The 21,166-nt window shown below is 34.7% G+C and overlaps 1 protein-coding gene across 1 annotated transcript in view; it reads left to right on the top strand.

The window, feature by feature from the left end:
* The first annotated feature begins 1,472 nt into the window (after positions 1-1,472).
* MS3_00006195 (uncharacterized protein) overlaps positions 1,473-21,166 on the top strand; it is a 35,057-nt gene continuing 15,363 nt past the window's right edge. Inside the window, exons 1-12 of the mRNA XM_051214319.1 lie at positions 1,473-4,533; positions 4,572-4,834; positions 6,970-7,207; positions 8,138-8,250; positions 9,334-9,423; positions 11,594-11,759; positions 11,886-11,977; positions 12,712-12,792; positions 13,001-13,104; positions 15,298-18,602; positions 19,182-19,326; positions 19,911-20,145. Of these exons, the coding sequence (XP_051067475.1) occupies positions 4,362-4,533; positions 4,572-4,834; positions 6,970-7,207; positions 8,138-8,250; positions 9,334-9,423; positions 11,594-11,759; positions 11,886-11,977; positions 12,712-12,792; positions 13,001-13,104; positions 15,298-15,418 (1,440 nt within the window). The 5' untranslated portion in view covers positions 1,473-4,361 and the 3' untranslated portion in view covers positions 15,419-18,602; positions 19,182-19,326; positions 19,911-20,145. The remainder of the gene's footprint in view (positions 4,534-4,571; positions 4,835-6,969; positions 7,208-8,137; positions 8,251-9,333; positions 9,424-11,593; positions 11,760-11,885; positions 11,978-12,711; positions 12,793-13,000; positions 13,105-15,297; positions 18,603-19,181; positions 19,327-19,910; positions 20,146-21,166) is intronic.

A 21,166-nucleotide genomic window follows, 5' to 3' on the forward strand; every position in this document is an offset into this window, starting at 1 on the left:
TTGCTCAATCAGCCACCATACATCTAAACTTTACCTCACATTTGTACACCTCGAGAAGATATCAGAAAACAACACAAGCTCCCAACTTTGGTGAAAGTTTGACCCATTTTGGGGAAGCCGCTATAGTTAACTTTGGGTTCTTTTGGGCTCTCTTAACGTGGGTCGAATCACATGCAGGGTTTTTGGCAACCACTGTTGTGTTCGGGGACCCTGAGCTGGGAGACCCGAGTTTGCCTAGGGAGTTCAGTACCGTCGACGTAATGCTGGTACTGAGCCTCGACACGTCGTTAGTGTGGATGGATGCTCCATCGATGGAATACCTATCGATATCCCTGTTTTTGAGTCCGTTGCACTCTCTTGTTTGTATATCAGTTTTTTTTACTATCGTATTCCAAGTTAACTGACAACTTGTTCCGAAGACTTGTCAGTAGGACAATGATGTTACTCAGCAAGACTACGGAGTCTGTGTTGCACGTGACACACACCCACTTTTGCTCTGACTTGCTGAGTCTGTTGTAAGCAGTTGCTGTCAGATCTGTGCATGCTTCGTGGAACCAACCTTTGCAGTTGTCGCACTGCATGCCAGTTGTGACAGCAAAACGGCATCCCGGACGTTTGCATGAGTTTTTCATGACTGTGTTGTAACAAACTATGTTATAGATGCTTGCAAGAGCCTGGGACCTTTTAAAAAAAACACTAAAAAGCACACTGAAAACGGACAAAAATGGACAAAACGAGTGATATAAACTGAAACTAGTCTATACGTGAAAAACAAAAAAAACCGAATAGTAAGCTGAGGCAAAACCACAGGTAACTATTAAATATAGTGAAACTCAAAAAAAAGTAATCTACCGAACGTATAGCTCAGAATAGATTCTTTAGAACTGAAATGGTACTTTTGTTGCGTAAGAACACAGCAAAAGTTTGATAAATGCAAATCACGTTAGGACTAAACTTCCCGTTCGAAAAGCGCGGTCGGAGTTGATATCTTCTCGAGGTGTACAAATGTGAGGTAAAGTTTAGATGTATGGTGGCTGATTGAGCAATGTGGGAGAAATCGGGCCGGAACTTAGCTTTTTGACAGCATTTTGCGATATCTATATCATATATTTCTTTTTACCATTTTCGTGCCAACAAGCGATTCTTTGGAGAGTTTATTTATCTTATGATACTCCTAAACGGTTATTTTTTTGACTAGATGTCTTGAGAAAAGTTCATCTGAATCTAAATATGTCACGGGTCGAATCAGAATTCATAAGTGAAAGGACACAGAGTTCATACATATCAAATGAATTATGTGAACAGCAGCATTATTATACTACTCCAAATCTAATATTTCATATTATAATAGTATATAAAGTTTCCATCTATATCTATGTGAAAAATCGCGTGAATCTTCAGTATTTTCAAGTTTAGCTAAGTAATATTTATATTGTGGCATGCCATTATAAAAATGTTATTACAGCATAATCATGAACGGGAATACACAATTATAAAACCATATAAAAAATCAGTTATCCAGAATGCATGTTATAGACGATTTTGATTTGAAGCAATTTATCGGCAAGTAAAAATTTGGAAAAAAACGTTTTCTATGCAAATCACTTAGCACACAACTATAAAACTGGACTGATAGTGAGAGATGAAATGATCAAAAACCAGACTCGGACGTCTGGTTTCCACCTAGTCCAGTCTACAATCGAAACGCATGTACGTTGCTGCATCGTTACTGTTAGTTTATGTGTTCAGTGGTGTGATATAATCATGGTATTAGTAATATCAAGTGTCGTGCATTTGAATATTTATGACGATTGTATCTATAGGATTGTTGCTTCCATTAAGTTGGGTCTGTAGATTAGCAAAAGAGATGGAAAAGGCGGCGACTATAGGGAACACAAGACAGCTTTATGGACTAATAAAAGAAATTGGAACTAATAAGTCAAGTGTAAGTGAGATTATATCGGAAAAAGACGACACCCTCATCTGCTGTCAGGTCAGACGTTTAGAACGATGGGCGGAACATTTCAGAGAACAGTTCAACTGGCCTTCAGCTACTCTACAACTACCCTCCATTCCCAGACAGTGTGAATGGAACATTGAAGTAGGTCCCCCAACTCTTGCTGAAGTTCAAAAGGCTATAGTTAATCTGAAACGAGGAAGGGCAGCTGGTCCAGATGGATTGGCTCCAGAGGTCTTTAAGGATGGTGGTCCAATTTTAGCGATTAGGTTGACTAATATTTTAGCTAAAATCTGGGAGTTAGACGTTATTCCATCTGACTGGTCGCAATCACTTATCGTCCCAATATATAAGAAAGGGTCAAAATCATCTTGTGACAACCACAGATGAATTAGTTTAACTAATATAGTATCTAAAATACTAGCCTCGATAATTATCAGACGCCTAACTAAGACTTGTGAACTGCAAACACGAGAGAACCAAGCTGGCTTCAGACCTGGTCGTGGCTGCATCGACCACATATTCACCATTCGTCAGATTCTAGAACACAGGCATACTTATCGACGTCCGACAATGGTGGTCTTTCTTGACTTAAATGCAGCATTTGACTCGGTAGACCGCGAGATTCTGTGGCAGTGTCTGTCATTGAAAGGCGTACCACAGAAGTACATAAACCTTGTGAAAGCTCTTTACTCGAACACTACTAGTCGAGTCAGAGCTTATGGCGAACTGTCATCTACTTTTGCAACCTCAAGTGGTGTCCGTCAAGGCTGTCCACTTTCCCCATTTTTGTTTAACTTCATCATAGATCTACTGATGGAAATAACTTTCTCATCGACTGAGTTCTCGGGTATTGATCTCCTTCCAGGAGGTCCACTTATCGACTTAGAATACGCAAATGATATAGTCCTGTCTGGTGAAGACGCTGACAAAATGCAGAGTCTTTTGGCAGCACTAAGCAACAATGCCAGAATGTTTGGAATGCGCTTCTCTCCCTCTAAATGCAAGTTGTTGCTTCAGGACTGGTCTGCGTCAACACCTGAACTAAGGATAGGGAGTGAAGTAGTCGAACGCGTCGACAACTTCACTTATCTTGAAAGTCTGATCAGCCCTAATGGGTTGGTATCGGACGAAATCTGAGCACGGATTCGAAAAGCTGGTTTGGCTTTTGCCAAATTACGTCACCTTTGTCGAAGGCGAGATATCCGTCTATCAATTAAAGGACGAGTATACTGCACGGCAGTCCGTTCTGTTTTACTTTACGGAAGCGAAACATAGCCATTAAGAGTAGAAGACACCCGTAAGCTACTAGTATTTGACCACAGATGTCTTAGAAATATTGCTGGCGTCTGTTGGGATCACCGGGTAAATAATAGTGAGGTTAGACGCAGGGTATTAGGTAATGATGGTAAATCAGTTGATGAGGTTGTGAATCTTCATCGACTGAGATAATTGGGCCACCTGTTACGTATGCCTGAACACCGATTACCACGATGTGCAATGCTAACCGGTGCTGGAGATGGTTGGAAGAAAGTTAGGGGCGGCCAAACCAAAACGTGGCATCAGTGCTTGAAGTCACTAACTTCTAGTCTGAGCCATGTTGGTAGATGCAGACTACTTGGTTGGGGTCCGCGTGACTTTCGTAACCAATGGTTGGAGACTCTTGGTGACATGGCTCAGAATCGATCACAATGGCTTCGGTGCATACACTCCATGTCTTCCCTTAAACTAAGAGAATAAAATCACTTCATATCTTTCTTTCTACGAACTAATTCTTTCTTCCTGTACTATATCCTTATTGCAATCTTTCTCCTATATATTACCACCTTTGACCTAACCACTCCTATGAATCCGGTGTTCATCTTGCTGTGCTAATGAGGTATGGCAACCTGGACCGATGCATATATGTGCCTGGTCCCACGTTGTACCTGACTGACTGACTGACTACTGATTATTAAAAATACACAGGTTTTGTTGTAAACAGTCTGTGCAATGTTTGACTTCCTTGAAAACGATCGTATCTCGACATAGACATCTACAAATTACTGTTTAAGATGTCTTGTGTGCTATGATTTTTACTTTAGTGGTTGAAGGACAATCATTCATATTCACTACGTTCCTTCATCACTTGTTATCCACTACGATGTGTAATGATTGTTTCTTATGCGAAGTACCAAACTTTTAAGCGTGAATCAATTGAATCAAAGCGGTTTGCCACTATACTACACTTTGCATTGATTCAATTTTTACAGCACCTCAGTCTACAGTGGATGTATATGTCCGCCTATTTATCTTAATGTAATTTTTTTATCTACGTATCTTGTTTTTTAGTTGTTCGGATTAGTTCACCTTGTTACCTACCCCATATTTGTATATATATTGTGCAATTTTTTACTCAAATTGAATGTCGATCATGGATTGTATGAATTCGGGAGATTCTTCATCTCCAGTAGTGCAAAAGTCTGCAAATGACTTGAGAGAATATAAAGTGGTGCGTTTATGCAATAGGATGAAAGTGCTTCTCATAAGTGATCCGGAAACAGATAAGTCTGCAGTGTGTTTATCTGTGAACATTGGTATGTTGATGGTAATTGTTTCAGTGTTATAATTCTAGGTTCACTGTCGGATCCGAAAGAACTGCCTGGTCTCGCACACTTTTGTGAGCATATGTTGTTTCTTGGTACGAAATCATTTCCAACAGAAAATACCTATTTGAAGTACATAACCGATCATGGTGGTCACTGTAATGCTTTTACGAGTCCAGATAGAACTTCTTATGTGTTTGATGTTGCACCTGAAAGTTTGAAGGGTGCGTTGGATATTTTCTCACAGTTTTTCATCTGCCCTCTTTTCACCGATTCTGCAACAGAACGTGAGGTTAGTTTTAATCTGGTTACTGTACATGGCAAGCGTTTGTTTGTTAGTTTGTTGTGAATGGAACGTGGTTTCAATACTACGACAATGATTTTCGTCTCGATGCACAGGTTTTTCTCAAAGAAATGTTTGGTGCATATGAGAGTTTCTATCAGTTGTTTCATTAATTACGTGCAAAATTAAAAATGTTTAGGTGGTGTGATATGATATTAAGTTGGTGGTATGAGGTCAATAAATTCAAACATTCAAGGTTTTCTAAATATCATAGCCCGATCAATTATATGATATGTTTTGAGTTTTACCTCTGGGCTCAGAATTGATGAACACCACCTATAATTTTACAGTGAACAATGATTTTACATGATTTTGATTTGTTATGAAAATGTATCAACTGCATTTCACTTGTCGAATAAGAAGGATTGTGGTAGTTATAGAGCGTTTTTGCAATGATACATTAAATGTAAAACTGGTCTCACAAGACTTTGTTTATCGAATATTGCTATCTACTATGTTTGCACAGATTGGTGTTGTAGGTTGTCTTATTTCTTACTCTATTGAATACGTCCTTCTCCGTTCGAGAATGAGATTATGTGTAAAGTATTGTAATATGCAGCACGTGTAGGTGATGTGCCTCTTCCATTATATTCAAAGTTGTATTCAGAATTCAGGAGCCCAATATCTGCTTCCGCTTCACTGTAGTACAGCTGCAATCGTAGTGACCGACAAGCTAGATGGAGAAATATAGATAGTCTCATCAGAATGTTTTGTATTGTATTCATGAAAGATAAACCAGGGTACAGCTGTCTTGTACATATAGATAATAATTGATATTGAGAAAAGTACAACTAATATATTAAAAAGATAAGCAACTAACGAAACAGTAGCTATAGTCATAATGGATTTCCAGGTTATAGTTTCGAAACTCCGTTTATTCACCTGATTTTAGGTAGGTTGGTAGTATCTCTCGTTTGCAGACACTAGCTGGTTATTATAATGTAGATATTATGCAACTTTGTTCTAAATAAGACTTTATTTTATGACGAAGGTAAAGTCTTTCGACTTCATGAAGGATTATTTTTGTGATTATTTCATCTTTTATTGTAAAATGTAATAGTTGATTGCCTTCTACTGCTTAATATTTTGTGCTTGTGTGGGTAATTTTGTTTCAACGAAAACAGTTATGGCAAAGCACCAGTGCGTGCCGAACCACGTGACGGTGTTAGTGCATAAGTGATGTCAATCAGAAAATAAAGCCTACGACTGCAGATAACGGTGTCAAGAGTATATTGAAGCTAGAGTGAGAATAGGGGATAAGAGTGAAATCAAAATGTCATTTAACTTTATTGATATAAATATGTTAAAATTGGAAATTCATTTGAATTGTGGTCAATTTTGAAGCATATATATATGGTTATTATTGATAACCTTTGTCATTTCAATTCTTTACATTCACTTATGTTAATCGTATCACACTATATCTTACCTCAATGTAAAATTTAAACACATATTTAGTTGTAAGCAGCTGATAAAAAAGTATAAAATATGATGGATTCATTTTATTCTGCATCCATGTTCGTTCTCGCCTAATATAAATTTTAAAGCGCATTGCGGAACTGATCACAGATATTATTTTATTCGCACATTTCGGTTGAATAATGATCGTCAAAAATTGGTTTGTAAAGGGACTTGTTATCCATTTTAACGCAAATGCGGTATTATATTTTGAATTTCGTAGCGAACTGAAAAAATTCTTACGCTTTTTAATTGTGGTCGTATCACTCTTCCGAATTCTCAGGTGAAAACCGTTAAAATACATGCTCCCAGACCTGATATCGTCATCACTATATTTGTAAACAGAAGGGACTTGATTGTATTGTTTTACCCTCTGTTAGCTTGGTAATAGACGTTTTCTAAATAAAAGTGCTATGCTTCGAATTTTTGGGAGCCCTGCATTCGTTTTCTGTAGTTATCAATATGGAGTTTATTAGCTACTTTATTTAAAACACTTAGTAATACCCGTTGGCTTAGTCAATTATACTTGTTTGGTGGTACTAGTACCAAGTGACAACGTCATAGATAATTTGCCATAATAATTTTACTGTTTTGACTACCACTAACAAGCCACATTTTAATTTTAGGTGAGTGCTGTACAGTCGGAACATGAGAAGGACATTAGTAATGATACTAGACGTCTTTTTCAGCTAGAGCGAAGCTTGTCAAAAAGTGGTCATGATTATACGAAATTCCTCTCCGGTAATCGATACTCTTTATTTGAGTCCAGTTGTGCACAATCGGTGAATACACGCGAAAAGTTGTTGCAATTCTATTCAACATGGTATTCGTCAAATGTGATGGGACTAGTTATTCTTGGAAGAGGTACATAACATGTAGTATTGTTGAACTGAGATTGATTGTTGAGGTTGCTGACTTTTGAGATGTAAATTTCTTTTAAAAATTTATATGTAACTAAACTATTTTATGCTGATCACCTTTCTCATCAGAAATCGAACCCAGTCATTTTATTTTAATTGTGATCTGTCAATTACAGGCGACTAAATGTGTTGGTGATGGTGACTTCAGTGTATTGGAATCGATTATGTACAATTATGAGTTGGTGATAAGATTGAATATTTTCAAGTTGTTTGTACAGATGAGGATAGTTAGTATGTCAATGTTTGTAGGGTTGAGAGCATTTGGAGAGCAGGTTCTTCAGTTGATAAAACCATTCATACGTTTCATCACAGTACTAAGCGTGATTGGCTTCCACTAGACGACTCTGGAACTGTTATCATACTAGTTGTTTTTGACATGTTGCCTCCTGATTGATCATTAAGTCAGGATGTCAGACTAATATTTATTCTGTGTTATTCTGTTCATGTATTAGTTAGGGCATCTATTTTACGTGTTAGTGTTTGACGCAGTGGCCATGGAAATCAAGGTATTACCAAGTAAACTCATAAGCTACTCAATAATCAGATTGCTTTTAACAGCTGTTATGTCTGGATTATTTTGTTTTTGGTTACTAACGATGATTCATGGAGAGTACTAGATAGGTGAGGTAGAGAACATGTATAGAACAAAGCTGGTTAACAAATTGGCTGAGAAAGTGGTACAATGCTCCATTTTGTGACTCATATCTAACTTCTGAATCAGATATTTCCGACTTGTGTATGTTACAAGCATAGCGACTACAAAATCGTTTAGTTTATATTTCGTCGTTTAGTTGGAATTGGTTTTAAATATTAAGTGTGATCAGTATTTACGTTTTCTTCGTGTTTGTGATTGTTTTTTATAAAATGTTTTCAGAATCCATAAATGACCTAGAGAAACTTGCAGAAGATAAGTTTTCGGAAGTTATTGATCGTAATGTTGTGCAACAATCATGGAACGATACTCCATGGCCTGATATATGTCTCAAGGTAACACTTTCATTTGACTTTTATTATATTTAATATGTTTTGTGAGTAGAACTATGCATATATGATCTTGATTGTTGCGTATGTGTTTAGTCTAGCAGATAAATAGTTGATTCCAAAAAGTGTTTAAGTTCATATTCTTGATTGTCACTAATTATGCTGTTTGAATGCTGCGTTTTTTAAAGTTAGAGTAGGTTACTGTAAATTAGGTGTTGGATCATTAAAAAAATCATGAAACTTTAATTATGTGAAACAAGTTGTGTGGTAATTTAGAGAATGATAAGAAACAGTTTTGTGAAGATAGTTTTTGAGTGAGCAATGTGACTGTTGATTGCCTATAGTATGATGAACACGTAGAATGTGAAGTTGGATACATTGAAATAGGTGTAGAAGAGAATAATGGCTTAGTAATAATGTTGCGTCGAGTGGAAGGATATGATAAATAGTAACCTGATCATTGTGTGTTATTAAAGGTATACTGAAAATGAATTTAATGGTTCCTTTGCAATACTGTTGTTTTACCTGAGATTCAAACGTATGAAAATAACAGTTGATATTTATTGAACATTATAGTTTCCAAGTTGGTATATGGAATGACGATGATGTGAATTTTGTTTTTATCGATATGAGCATATTGAGTGATATTAGTCTTTTGGGTGTTAATTACTTTCTAGTCTGTAGAATGTTTCGTGTGAAGTTAGCTTTTCTCTGATGTCAAATTTGTATCAGAGGCTTCATGGCTGTGAGAAGCATCAGTACAGTGCAATACTACTAGGCATTGCCAGAGATCAGTGAGAATAATATGACTGAGTAATGCCAATCACATTTCAGTTAGCGTTCTATTCAGAAATAAAGTCATACATTTTGAATTTTAAAAAATTAGAATGTGTATGTGCTAGAATGTGGATTGCTTAATTATCGACCTGTAGAATCGGAGTTGTGTTGTCACTGTGATTGTAAACTGCGAATGAAACCAATGATTTATTTTCCTTGAACTATGTAATGTTTATCAAAATGTTAATAAATTGTAATTTGGTAAATTAGAGAATTAAGGTAGAATAAATGTACATTTTGATTTTATCACAGAAAATGGTATATGTCGTCCCACTGAATGACGTCCATCAAATGAATATAATGTGGCCTATTCCTGACTATATTCCAGACTATACAGCTCAAGTAAGTTATTCTTTTGAAGTGGATTGATCCGTTATGCACAAATGCAGATTCATTGTTCATTTTATTTTTTCGTCTATATTGTTTCAAAATGTTGACGTGTGTCAATCAGTTTTTACATTTACTTATAATCGAGAATGATTTGCACCAATAGTTTTGATATTTGTGTTTTCGACTGATAAATGTTGGTTCTGTGATAGAAAAGATGTGTGTTAAATGATGAAATAAGTGTTAACCGGAATTTTGTATTTGTGACTGAATAGATTTTACATCTAATTTCTAACAATTATATCGTATATTGGGACGTTGTGCTTATGTCTTCCATTTCGCTTAGTTCATTTTTAGATTCCTTCTTCATATAGTGTGCACTAAAATTCTTTATGCGTACATAGTATTGCTTAATTAACCTTAATCTTTTTCTATTTTAGAGGTTTTTCTTATATTGTTAAGGAAGTTATACGTCGTTTTAGATTATGACTAGCAGACGTGTCCGTTATATACTCAATTTGTCTTATTTAAGTATTCGTATCTGATTATTCGTCTTATTTTTGGTGTCATGACCGGTAGTTCTTTCTACTCTAACATTAGATGATCAATAAGTTTTTTTATTGGATATATCGTATTATTATTCGAAGAGATTTGTGTTTTGAGTATTCTTTTTTGATATTTGTACACCATGTCTAGTTAGTGCTTATGTTTATAAATTTTATTACATTTTAGTGTTGTCAAATACACTGACAGTATGCTATGCCTGGTTAAAATTTATTCATGAATACCAGTAACTTGGAAACACAAATTTTAAGAAATAGTTATGCTCAATCTAATTGTTGTACATATCCAAGATAATAAGAATGAAGATTTGAGCAGAATAGCATGAATTAATTTTATTACGTTTAGTTCTCATCAGCTGCTTAAAACCTGTAATATTTAAAAATGGGTTCAAATTACTTGTATGAGAGAGTTTAGTTGAAAGTCGCTATAATCACATATCAGTATAGTATAGCAAAGTTGTAAATAGCTTTAATAGACTAAACAAAATATTGTAAATTTATGTCTTATTTTAAAAATCATTCTATAAAGGTGATAGCAACAAAAGCTTAAAGGTCTAGAAGCAAGTGGTCTCTAACGAGAGCCAAACGAAATAAAATGGATCCTGGCTATTCTGCTCGAATCGTTGTTTTTGCTTCCTTCATGATTATGAAAGGAACTATATGTTGTCCTGATGTAATCGTTTGTCATTACGAAGATCGTTTTCCTGATTGATTGATATCAAGTAAATAATGACTGAATATGAAGTTGCTTTCATGCGTTGTTTTGATACATTTTTCTAATACAGTCAGTATCAGTCTATGACGTAAGCTTTCTGTTAAATTTATCTACTTACCACAAACATATTTTATTATTATCATTGTTATTTAAATATGATTTTCATCACATAGTGTAGAGTTAAAGCTTTCGACTTTCAAGCGTCGCTCCACCCACTTTGGTTGAAGCAACCCGTTAGTATTATCAGGCCTTACACACAGAGTGTGGCTCATATTCCAAGCACCTAAATAATGCGTTAATTTTTAATTAAATGTACTGACGTTTTCTTTCGAACCACTGCTTACCAAAAAGCACTGAACACGCATTACATTTTAGCTCATTACTTCTTGATAGTTTTCACCCACGGTCTAATACAGAATGTAATCCGATAATTCCTGTCTGATGGTGAGTGCTCTACTTTCAAGTTGTCGAGTTAGCACTCATTGATTCACACTCCTGATTTACTACATTTCACATAGTTTTATTATTATGGACTCGAAGATTTAGTAAGAAGTCATAACCAATGGAAAGTAATATTATCTATCTTAGTGAATGATAGTCACTCTATATCATCAATTGAATTAAGTGAAAAATATGGAACACTGAGTCTTGTCCCAATGATTTCAAATATATCATTGTCTACTAGACACTTGCAAATCCTCGGCACGATTTCGTATGCAGTCATTCTAGGCTACTGCTAAACAGATATAAATTGGGAGTTAATAGCATTTTGATATCTCTTGGTTTTAAATAGTTTCTAATCTGATATCAGTTGTAGATAAAACCTACCCTCAGATGGAATAAGTTTCTGAAATTTTCTATCTTCATTTCAATTATTTGTGTGATTTTTCAACTCACATGTTTACAGGCCACTAGTTATGTGACTTATTTACTTGGTCATGAAAGTCATGGAAGTTTACTGAGCTTATTCAAAAATGCAGGCTGGGCTAATCAACTAACATGTGATGTTAATAGATCAGGAGTTGGGATTTGTTATCTGAATGTGTCCGTTCATTTAACTTTGAAAGGACTTGGTGAGTTAATTGGTGGTTAGATTTCTTATTTCCTAACGTTATTGAGAATAACTGTATATGGTTTATATATATAATTAAACGATATATGTATCATATAATTAATTTCTTGAAACTTATTTTTTGTAGAGAAAATCAATGAAATTATAGCAAATATATATCAATACATCAACATGCTTCACTCTGATGAACCAAAAAAGTGGGTGTTGGATGAAATACAGGTAGGATTTGGATTTTTCTTCAACCATTTCGAACTTCGACTAGACAGTGTTATATTATTAAGATGTCTATGTTGTAGTATTGCTTGTCCGATGAAAATTAACAGTTGTGTTGTATTTGTGGATTATGTACAACAACACAGACATATATGCGCATCGGTTTAAGTTTACTCAACTGATAAGTAAATGAAACCACTTTTAGCTCTTACTCTTCTCTGCCTTGATGACTTTAGACTAAAAACAACGGTTTTTGAAGATGAAGCTTTTTAATGTTGAGCCATCCATAATCCATCAAAAGACATATTAAGTTTATCGATTATATATATCGAAACAAACTAATCAGAATATTGAAACTTAGTATTTGATATTAGCACAAATCATCGAGAAAATGTATTGAAATTCCCTGAACAAAGTTCTCACTTAATAATAAACTACAACAGTATTTCAACCCAATCAATATTGATTTGCTTCTCATAAGTTGTAATTTCAGACTGCAGATCTCTTGAACAACATCAATATAATGATGAATTAATAGGAAATTTGAAGTAAAGAAACAATTTAGTGGTGAATCTAATGTAATTATTGGGGCAAAAATAAAACTATGCAACTACAGCTTATAAAGACCAAATGAGTATTTCTTTTTGCATTTAGAGAATATACAAATCGGTTTTTAACTATGTTTAAATGTAAGTTAACGTATCCAGTGGATTCTTTTTATATAAACTGTTTACTTGTAGACTTTATGGAAACTAGGCTTTCGATTTCAAAACAAAGAGACACCTTATGAATACGTGATAAGATTATCCCGCAATTTGTTGGTGAGTACTATCAAAAACAAATACTTTATATTTTTAAAGCCTTTGATTACCCTTAAAAACAGTATAACACATTCAATAACCTATTTTCTAATCCTTTAGATAAATCGACTTTCAACATTACCATACTGGCTTTTAAGATTAGTTAATAGGAAAATAATGTGACTAGCATATAAATAGTTGTTTCCCACTTTTCTACTTTTTTTTCTAGATTTATAAGATGCAAGATAACCTAACTAATCATTTTATGGCAACTGTCCATGATCCTAATTTAATTAAGAAACTATTAACTTGTCTTACTCCTGATAATAGTCGGTACGTTTTACTGGTTATTTTGTAAGGTTTCAATTCGCAGCGTCATATTAATTTATAATGTTTACAGATTTGAAAATGTAGTTTTGAATTTTTTGTTACCTAATGGAAGTGTAGCTTCCTCTCTGTAATGTAGTACTTTTGTTCCTTAACTAACATCAATTGGTTTCGTTAAATTCAGTTATTAACAGTAGTAATAATTTAGTACCTTATGTTTTATTACAGTGAATTATTCTCAGCACAAATTTTCAATAGTGTAACAAATTCGTCTTTAATATTCATTTAACGTTTTAATACTTAAAGTTTTTATGCAAAAAGTTTTCAGTATGGAGATTGTGAAAATTGGTGACGCTCTATCTAGGATCGATTGGAGTTGGATGCGTACGCCATTGAATTTAGGTCTAGTGGTCTAGAGATATTTTACATTCGTGAGCGTGACCTGTCTTTAGTCTAATCATCGGTTGGTAGGTTATAGGTGCACTCTGTTCAGGAGTCTTATTCGAGGATGAAACAATCGTCCAGTGATTTTAGTTTTTCAGCATTTATCTAACTTAGATCAGCTCATGATTCCAACAAACGTTTTACAACCACGTTAATCGCCGTTTATATGTATTAATCAATATGACATTTCTCGTCGTCTAATAAAATTTTTCATATATGGTCGTCATTCTCAATCGCTTTTCGTTCCTCCAAAAATTTACGAGATGACGAATAAACTTGAATTTTACACTAATCATCTTTGTGATAGACTGTAACCTGTATATAATATACTGTTTGGTTACGTAATTTGTCAGTTAGAATAAATTGAAAATCGTAAACACTTATTGTGGTACTTGTAAATTTAATATGTATTTAGCCCCAAAGTTTGTCAGAGGTGCTCTATGCTCGCTGAACATTACTCGTGCCGATGAAAAATATCGATTGTTACAAGTGCAAAAATACTTACTTGCTTACTTACTCTTATCCATCGTGGAGGAGCATAGATCGCCCACCAGGATTCTCCAACCAACTCTGTCTTCAGCTCACTTTTCCAGTTGTTTCCAATTGCCATTCATTCTTTTGATGTCTACTTCCAATTCCCGACTCATTATATTCTTCAGTCTTCCTCTCTTCCGTTTCCCTTCAGGATTTCAAGTTAGTGCTTGCCTCATGATGCAGTTTGATGATTTCTGCAATGTATGTCTTACCCACCTCTAACGTCTCTTACTGATTTCCTCTTCAACTAGAAGCTGACTTGTTCTCTGTCGCAGCGTGTTGTTACTGATAGTATCCGACCAACGAACATGGAGTATCTCCCGAATCTAAACTTTTCTGTCCGGCTTGAGTTCAGTATCTGTTACTCATTTTAAAGCCACCAAGTTGTGTCTGTTTAATTCTGTATCTCTTTTGCTGGTCCTCCCAGTTTCTCACATTGTTCAGACATTCCATGTACCTATACGGTTTGTTGCTTTGGTTGTTCGAAGCGTCATTGGTCTCGTAATTTTCGAAGAATCTCGGGTTACTCCCTGGGGCATCATAATTCTTCTGAGTGAAGATTCTTGAAATCGGGGCGGGGCACATTTTGAATGGTTTTTATTATCTTTTTCTGGTTACGGCTTTTTACCAAGTCTGTCTTCTACGGAATGTGGTTGGCGACCTTATTTCCAGCTTTCCTCCTTTACCCGGATTTGAAACTGGCAGTAACTGTAGAAGGGCTGCAAGCGGATTCTTGTTCTACGCCGATAACCTCAAAATTGTTTGCTATTGTTCGCATAATGTAGATACTTCTGTAAAAAATATTTAATAAGACATTGGTCAAATGTAGATCTGGTTCAGGTTTCAGAAAAAGATCTGAGAGTTAATTTCTTATTTAGTTTTATACAATTATTGTCACTTTAAATATTCAATGATCACCTATTCTTGATTCAGTACGAGATTCAGGTGTAAAATAGTCCTCAGCATTTTGTCTATCTGAATATGTCAAATTTATCAATTATAAAGAGTAAAGACTCATGGGGTTTGGTATTAAGAACTTGGTAGCTTGAATATACGTGTAGAAAGCTTCATACTTAAAATGTTTGTTTGAGGTTTGTCTTTTAGAAAATAGATCATAGGAGTAGAATGGAAATATTTTATGCATAAAAGTGATATTGTTCTGCTGACAACATAAAGTATATTTTCTCACTACTTTAATATTGTGTTAACGTTGTTTTACAGCATCTTTTTACTTAGTAAAACGTTTGCCGACAAATGTGTGGAGGAAGAACCCTGGTATCACACTAAATACCTTGCTATTAATATTCCTGAAAATACCTTGTCAGTAAGTCATTGTTCTTAGCAAATATTATAATCGAAAATCTTATTCTAATTAAATATCGTTGTTTAAATTGTATTTGATAATGCGAAGCTGTTAGATCTTATTTAAGACTGATCAGCATGTATACGGGCATCTGAATTTTATGAAGGTTTTTCGGTTAAAACTGGAACTGTGTTTGATTGCTTGAAATTCTGTAGTTATTCGAATTGTGAGTAACAATATCCATCGGTTGTTCAGCAAAAAGTAGTTATAGAACCTTGGTCACGCGGTCGCGTGCCTTCACATGCGATGCTGGTTAGCATATGAGTGCAATAAAAGAAGTTTGGATACGATCAAACTAACATATGGTATCATTTTATAAAGCCATGAACTCCTTATGTGAGGCGTTATATATGTTAGCCTTTTCATCGTATCTTATATTCGTAGACACTAGAATAAGTGTATCAAAATGGCTTAGAGTGGCACAGTTACGTCCATTTTTATCTTCTTTGATTCATGTGGTTTTTGTTAGTCCAGATTTTATTAGCTGTAATCGAAATACATTTAGTATTCGTTACACCTCGTTAATGTTTTTTTTTTCAAATATGTTGGTATAAAATGATTGATCGGGATGACAGTTGTTTTTATCAACTAAACAACAACAGCGGTTAATCATACCAAGTCGACATTCATTCAGACAATTTAATCCTCATCTCCGACAGATTCTTACTTCTTGTAAGGTCTTTTCTTTGCTCTCCTCAATTTTTTACGTTTTTGGAGGTAATTCGGTCGAATTTTATCGAGACTTTTTGACTAGGACACCAAACATAGAAAACAGAAATTATCGTAACAAGTGAAAATATTCACTTTATCGTCCAGAAAGGCATTTATGCACAAATTCAGCTTTGTTATTTGAATCATGTTTTTCAGGTATAGGATGTTTTCCTTACACTGGACTTTGTGGTTTGGTGAGAAAGAAAAGCCTTTCCAAACTTGTCATATATTTTGTGAGGAATAGGAATTAAACAGTGATCAGGACTGAGAAACAGAGCTCGTTTTTTTAATCTCGTAGATCCTACATAACAAACTGACTGAATAAATACATAATTAATAAAAGCTAGATTTAATATGGAAATCAGAATGAGGAGGGACATCTACTAGTTTCTGGTGATGTAAAAGTGGGAGTTTCAAATGCATGAATAAAAGTCATCACATACCAATGAGGACAGAAGTAGAAAATTTAGTGAATTCGTCGACGAAAAGAATTTGTATAGATTAAGTGGATTCCGAAGTCTCATATATGTTAGTAAAGTAAATTTGATTGTTTGTTCAAATATGTCGATCTATGTCTCAACGTTAAACAACTAATAAAATCTTTCGGAAATCTGAAGCCTCTTTTTTGGCCTTTTGTTCTGATTTCTATTTCGAAGAACGAATGAATATACTATAAACATAAATCTTCCATTTAACTCTGTATATTACCTAGGCTAACTCCTTTTGTGTGACAGCGGTATTAAAAAGCCAAATACTGGTTGCGTTGGATGAGTGTACTTCAAGCGCTCGTTTATCCATACAGACATTCAGGAAAAGAAGCGTGAAAGCGAAGCGGAGAAGGCGAGCAAGCCAATTCGTTTTGATAAAGCGTAACCCAGTGTTATGCTTCGTTATTGCTTGAATGCGATTACTGATGCGTCTTACTCGAACGAACGAAGGATCAATGATTCAGCGACTCGATAGCCTATTCTGGTCCGTTGTCCCCAACTCTGCTAACTCGATCAAGAAGTCTGGGTAAGGTGTAGAAAGTGTATTCTACAGACAACAGCAGATAACAAGTCAGGCAGGCAGATCAGATCAAGCATACAAGTCAAGCGTATTTATACAAATATTTACAATCGATATTGTCATGGAAGATTTTTGAACATTAATCAACAATTGACTGCTATTTGAACATTTAATCGATAGTTCATCAATTGACCTATTTGCGCCTTTAATCGATAGTTCATGAATTGACCCCAATAAAAATATCTAACATTTAATCGATTCGATGATCGATAAGATAAAATTTAAAAATATGAGTTTGGGGATCTATCGTCCCCAACACCCAGATAAAAATTAGCTACAGACTGTGATGAATAGTGTAAGCAATGCACACACGCTCATATAAGAACAGTCAAAGTTAATAAGCGAATGACTGACAAGGTCAAAATGAGACCCGAGAAGAATAAAGAAATTGGTCTGTCTGGAAGCAAGAATAACCCATGTGGGCTTGACATCGCACCAGACACTATAACCTACATGATTGGACTGATACGGAACGTAGCAGCATAGGCACACTTTTTCTATTAATGGGACGATTCTTAAAACCATGTTGTCGTATCATATTATTGTGTAAATCGTGAGACTGAAATTAATAAGTGATTATACCACAATGAAAATCCGTATTTAGCCAAAACAAAATTAAGCGATAATTCACTTTTGTAATGACAAGTTTGTAGTTATTTAGCTTAAGTATCCCTCTTATTTATTATTACTAGCTTTAAATGTTGTGTCTTCGGAAGAAGATATGGATTTCTCTTCTTCTTCTTCTTCTTAATTCCTGTTCAATGTGGTATCAGGTATATGTCAATTTATTAGTCTTTAATGTTATAATGTCCGGTACTGATACTGATACACAAGCCTCTCTAATCAAGGGTGAGAAGGTAGCTTGTATTGGGTGACTGATTGGGCTTGGGTGTACACTCTATATATATTCTCTACAATATGTAAGCATTTCTTGGCCATTTACCCGATATCTGATTGGCTTATTACACTATCTATAGAAAACTTTCACCTGAAAACCAAGTAGAGAAACTTTCTTATGCCTACTGAATTACGCTACACCACTTCTTCATTAATTTCACGTTGTGAAGATTAAACGTTATTGATATGAATTGTTCATATATTTATGCGTTTTCTTCAGCAATTCTCGCTTTGTTTTTTGAGTTTTTTTTTCTAATAATTTGCTTCTTCGCTAAAAGGCATGGCGAAATAGTCCTTCTAATCCAGAATTGAGATTCCCCGAACCAAATTCATTCATTACTACTGAATTTGATTTGTTGCAAAACAAATGCTCCATGAATGTGGAAATGCCAGAATTATTAATCGAAACAGAGATGTCTCGTATTTGGTACTTTCAAGATACAGAATTCAATCTTCCCAAAGGTTTTATCAAATTTCATATTGTCAGGTTAGTTTCTCTCTCTCATTTATAAATAGTAATCATTATTATGCTGGATAAGGGGATATTGTTTCTGTCTGCTTATTGTAACTTTTTCACGATTAAATGTTTGTTATTTCTTTGCTCACATTAACCAGTATTAACTTATTTAGTATAATCTTAATTTAATAAATTCATTTACTAGTATAGGGGTTGTGGAGATTATTAAGTTTTTGATTGAGATCATGAATCGATTGATGTTAGACCACCTTTGAAAACCTGGAAGCACTGGACGGCCGTTTCTTCCTATTTTGGGACTCTTCAGCAGTGCGGTCCCGCTCGCAGGGTTCGAACCCATGGCCTTCGGTCTCGTGCGCGAACGCCTAACCTACTGGATTCATTTATTTACTACTCTTTTTACCTTATTTAGTGTCACATATCTTACTATTATGCAAAGTAATCAATGACGTCCTTAACCATAGTTTCAGTTAATTAATATAAAATTAAGCATTTATAATATTCATACACTAATATTATTTATGACTTACTACATAATAGTACTTATAAATATTTTATAAGTAATTGTTTATTTTCTATTTTTCATCATAGTTTGTCAACATTTTGTAGTCCTTTACATGAAACACTTTGTGCGTTTTATGTAAACTTGTTTTTGGATCAGATTTATGAACTTAATTACTCTAGTGTGTTTGCTGATATAACAGTTCATGTGGGATATACTAATAGAGGTATCACGGTATGTTAGATTAAGATTTAAATTAATTTGTTTCATTATGAATAATCATTGTATACATGTGTCGACATATTATGTGGTTTATAATATACTTAAGAATAAATAAATATTTGTAGAAATAAATTTCATCATTGAATTTAGTCATAACTCCTTGTTATAAACATTGAATTTTATTGTTTATTTGCCTCACACCCTGACACTGTTTAGCTCCACTGCTGAAAATCAGTAGCTGTTTTCTTGAACAGATTCTAGTAGGACCGTTTTTGTGCTAAATGTAGGGAAATAAGCATAGTTAATTTCTTCGGGTTGTTAGGATAACAAAATACTTTTAATACTTAACACCGTATTCTGGATTAAATCCACATACATTACTGTTTCGTTAAGAGAATTCCAAGTCATATAGTCTCTCATCACTTTATATCAAATTTACAATTAACCTCATGGGCTGTAGTTTAGCTTGATCATTCAAATATATTAGTTTTATACCACGACTGGAGAAATTTATTAAATTTAGTTCACCAATTGTATTAAAATGCTTCTTCGAGAATATTATCACCCCTTAATGATTGTCTGTTCCTAATTTCCAGCTTTTGTTTTCAGGATTTACCCACAAATTGAAAACTTTTGTCCAAGAAATAGTAACACAACTTGTCGATTATTGTGAACCAAAAACTGATCGTTTCGAATGCATCCGTGAGAAAATTTCCCAAAATATTACCAATTTTTCATTAAAACCAACTCATCATCAGGCCTGCACATATTTAACGAATATTACTTTACATCATTCTTGGATTATTGATGATTTTATTCAAGCTCTAAAAGGTAAGTACTTATTCTTGCCTTTTGAGTATTTTTCATTCGAATCAATCGCGAACAATATAATTCTTAGTACTGATGTTCAACTACCCGAGTTACTAAATCTCATGTTAGCTAGAGCTTTGTGATAATCTTGATGCTTGTTGCAACTGAACGTAACGATTATAATTACATATAGTATTAATTTTGTTAAGAAAATTGCTGATTGTTTGGTATTATGAACTGAAAATTGTTATTAGCATCCCTGTTTTGTGAACTAGGAATGTCCCATAAAAAGATTTGTCCGAATTATTTTGTCGCCATAAATAATTACAACCATTTCAGTGAACGTCATTTACTAACCTTCCCGAATTACGATATTATAAACCCTCCACCATTTACAAAATCTCAAAGAATTTAACCGACGACAGGCATATCCACTGATCTCGAACTATATTTGCACAGCTTATCAAAACAGACAAACATGTTCCCATTAGATAAAGTCAAAATTAATCTTCTTGTTGGCTGTCAGCCAAAAAGTTAAGACTGATTTAATAATGACAAAACAATTTATTTTTAATATTATAATGAATAAAAAAATTGATTTGAAATTCATCACTTCTCCAATGTTCTTTAAGCCACGACGCTATAAGTTCCACTCAGGTGTCTTTCCCTTTCGCATTAAAGTCATTATTGCTACATCAGAGCGCTTAGCTTTTCGGAGAAGGTCGGAAAGCTTTCTGTAAAACGCATCTTTTACATCATCTGAGCTGCAGTCAGTGGGAGAATAGGCAGAGACGACGAAGAGGCAACGACGAGTGTCCCTATCTTTTCGGATCCTTACTGTTCCGTTCAGTCGGACAGCGCACAAACGACTGTCTACTGGGATCCACTCTAAGAGAGCTAGTTCTGGCCTAGGACTCAATGCTATACCTACGCCGACGAGGCCACGGGAAGCAGAATCAGGGCTTCCAGATACACGAAGTGTGAATCGAGTCGGTTCTTTATTTTGGCATGATGAGGTCTAGTGAATGACGCTACTCGGATC

This window comes from Schistosoma haematobium, chromosome 2 (assembly GCF_000699445.3).
Source record: "Schistosoma haematobium chromosome 2, whole genome shotgun sequence".
Lineage (NCBI taxonomy): Eukaryota > Metazoa > Platyhelminthes > Trematoda > Strigeidida > Schistosomatidae > Schistosoma > Schistosoma haematobium.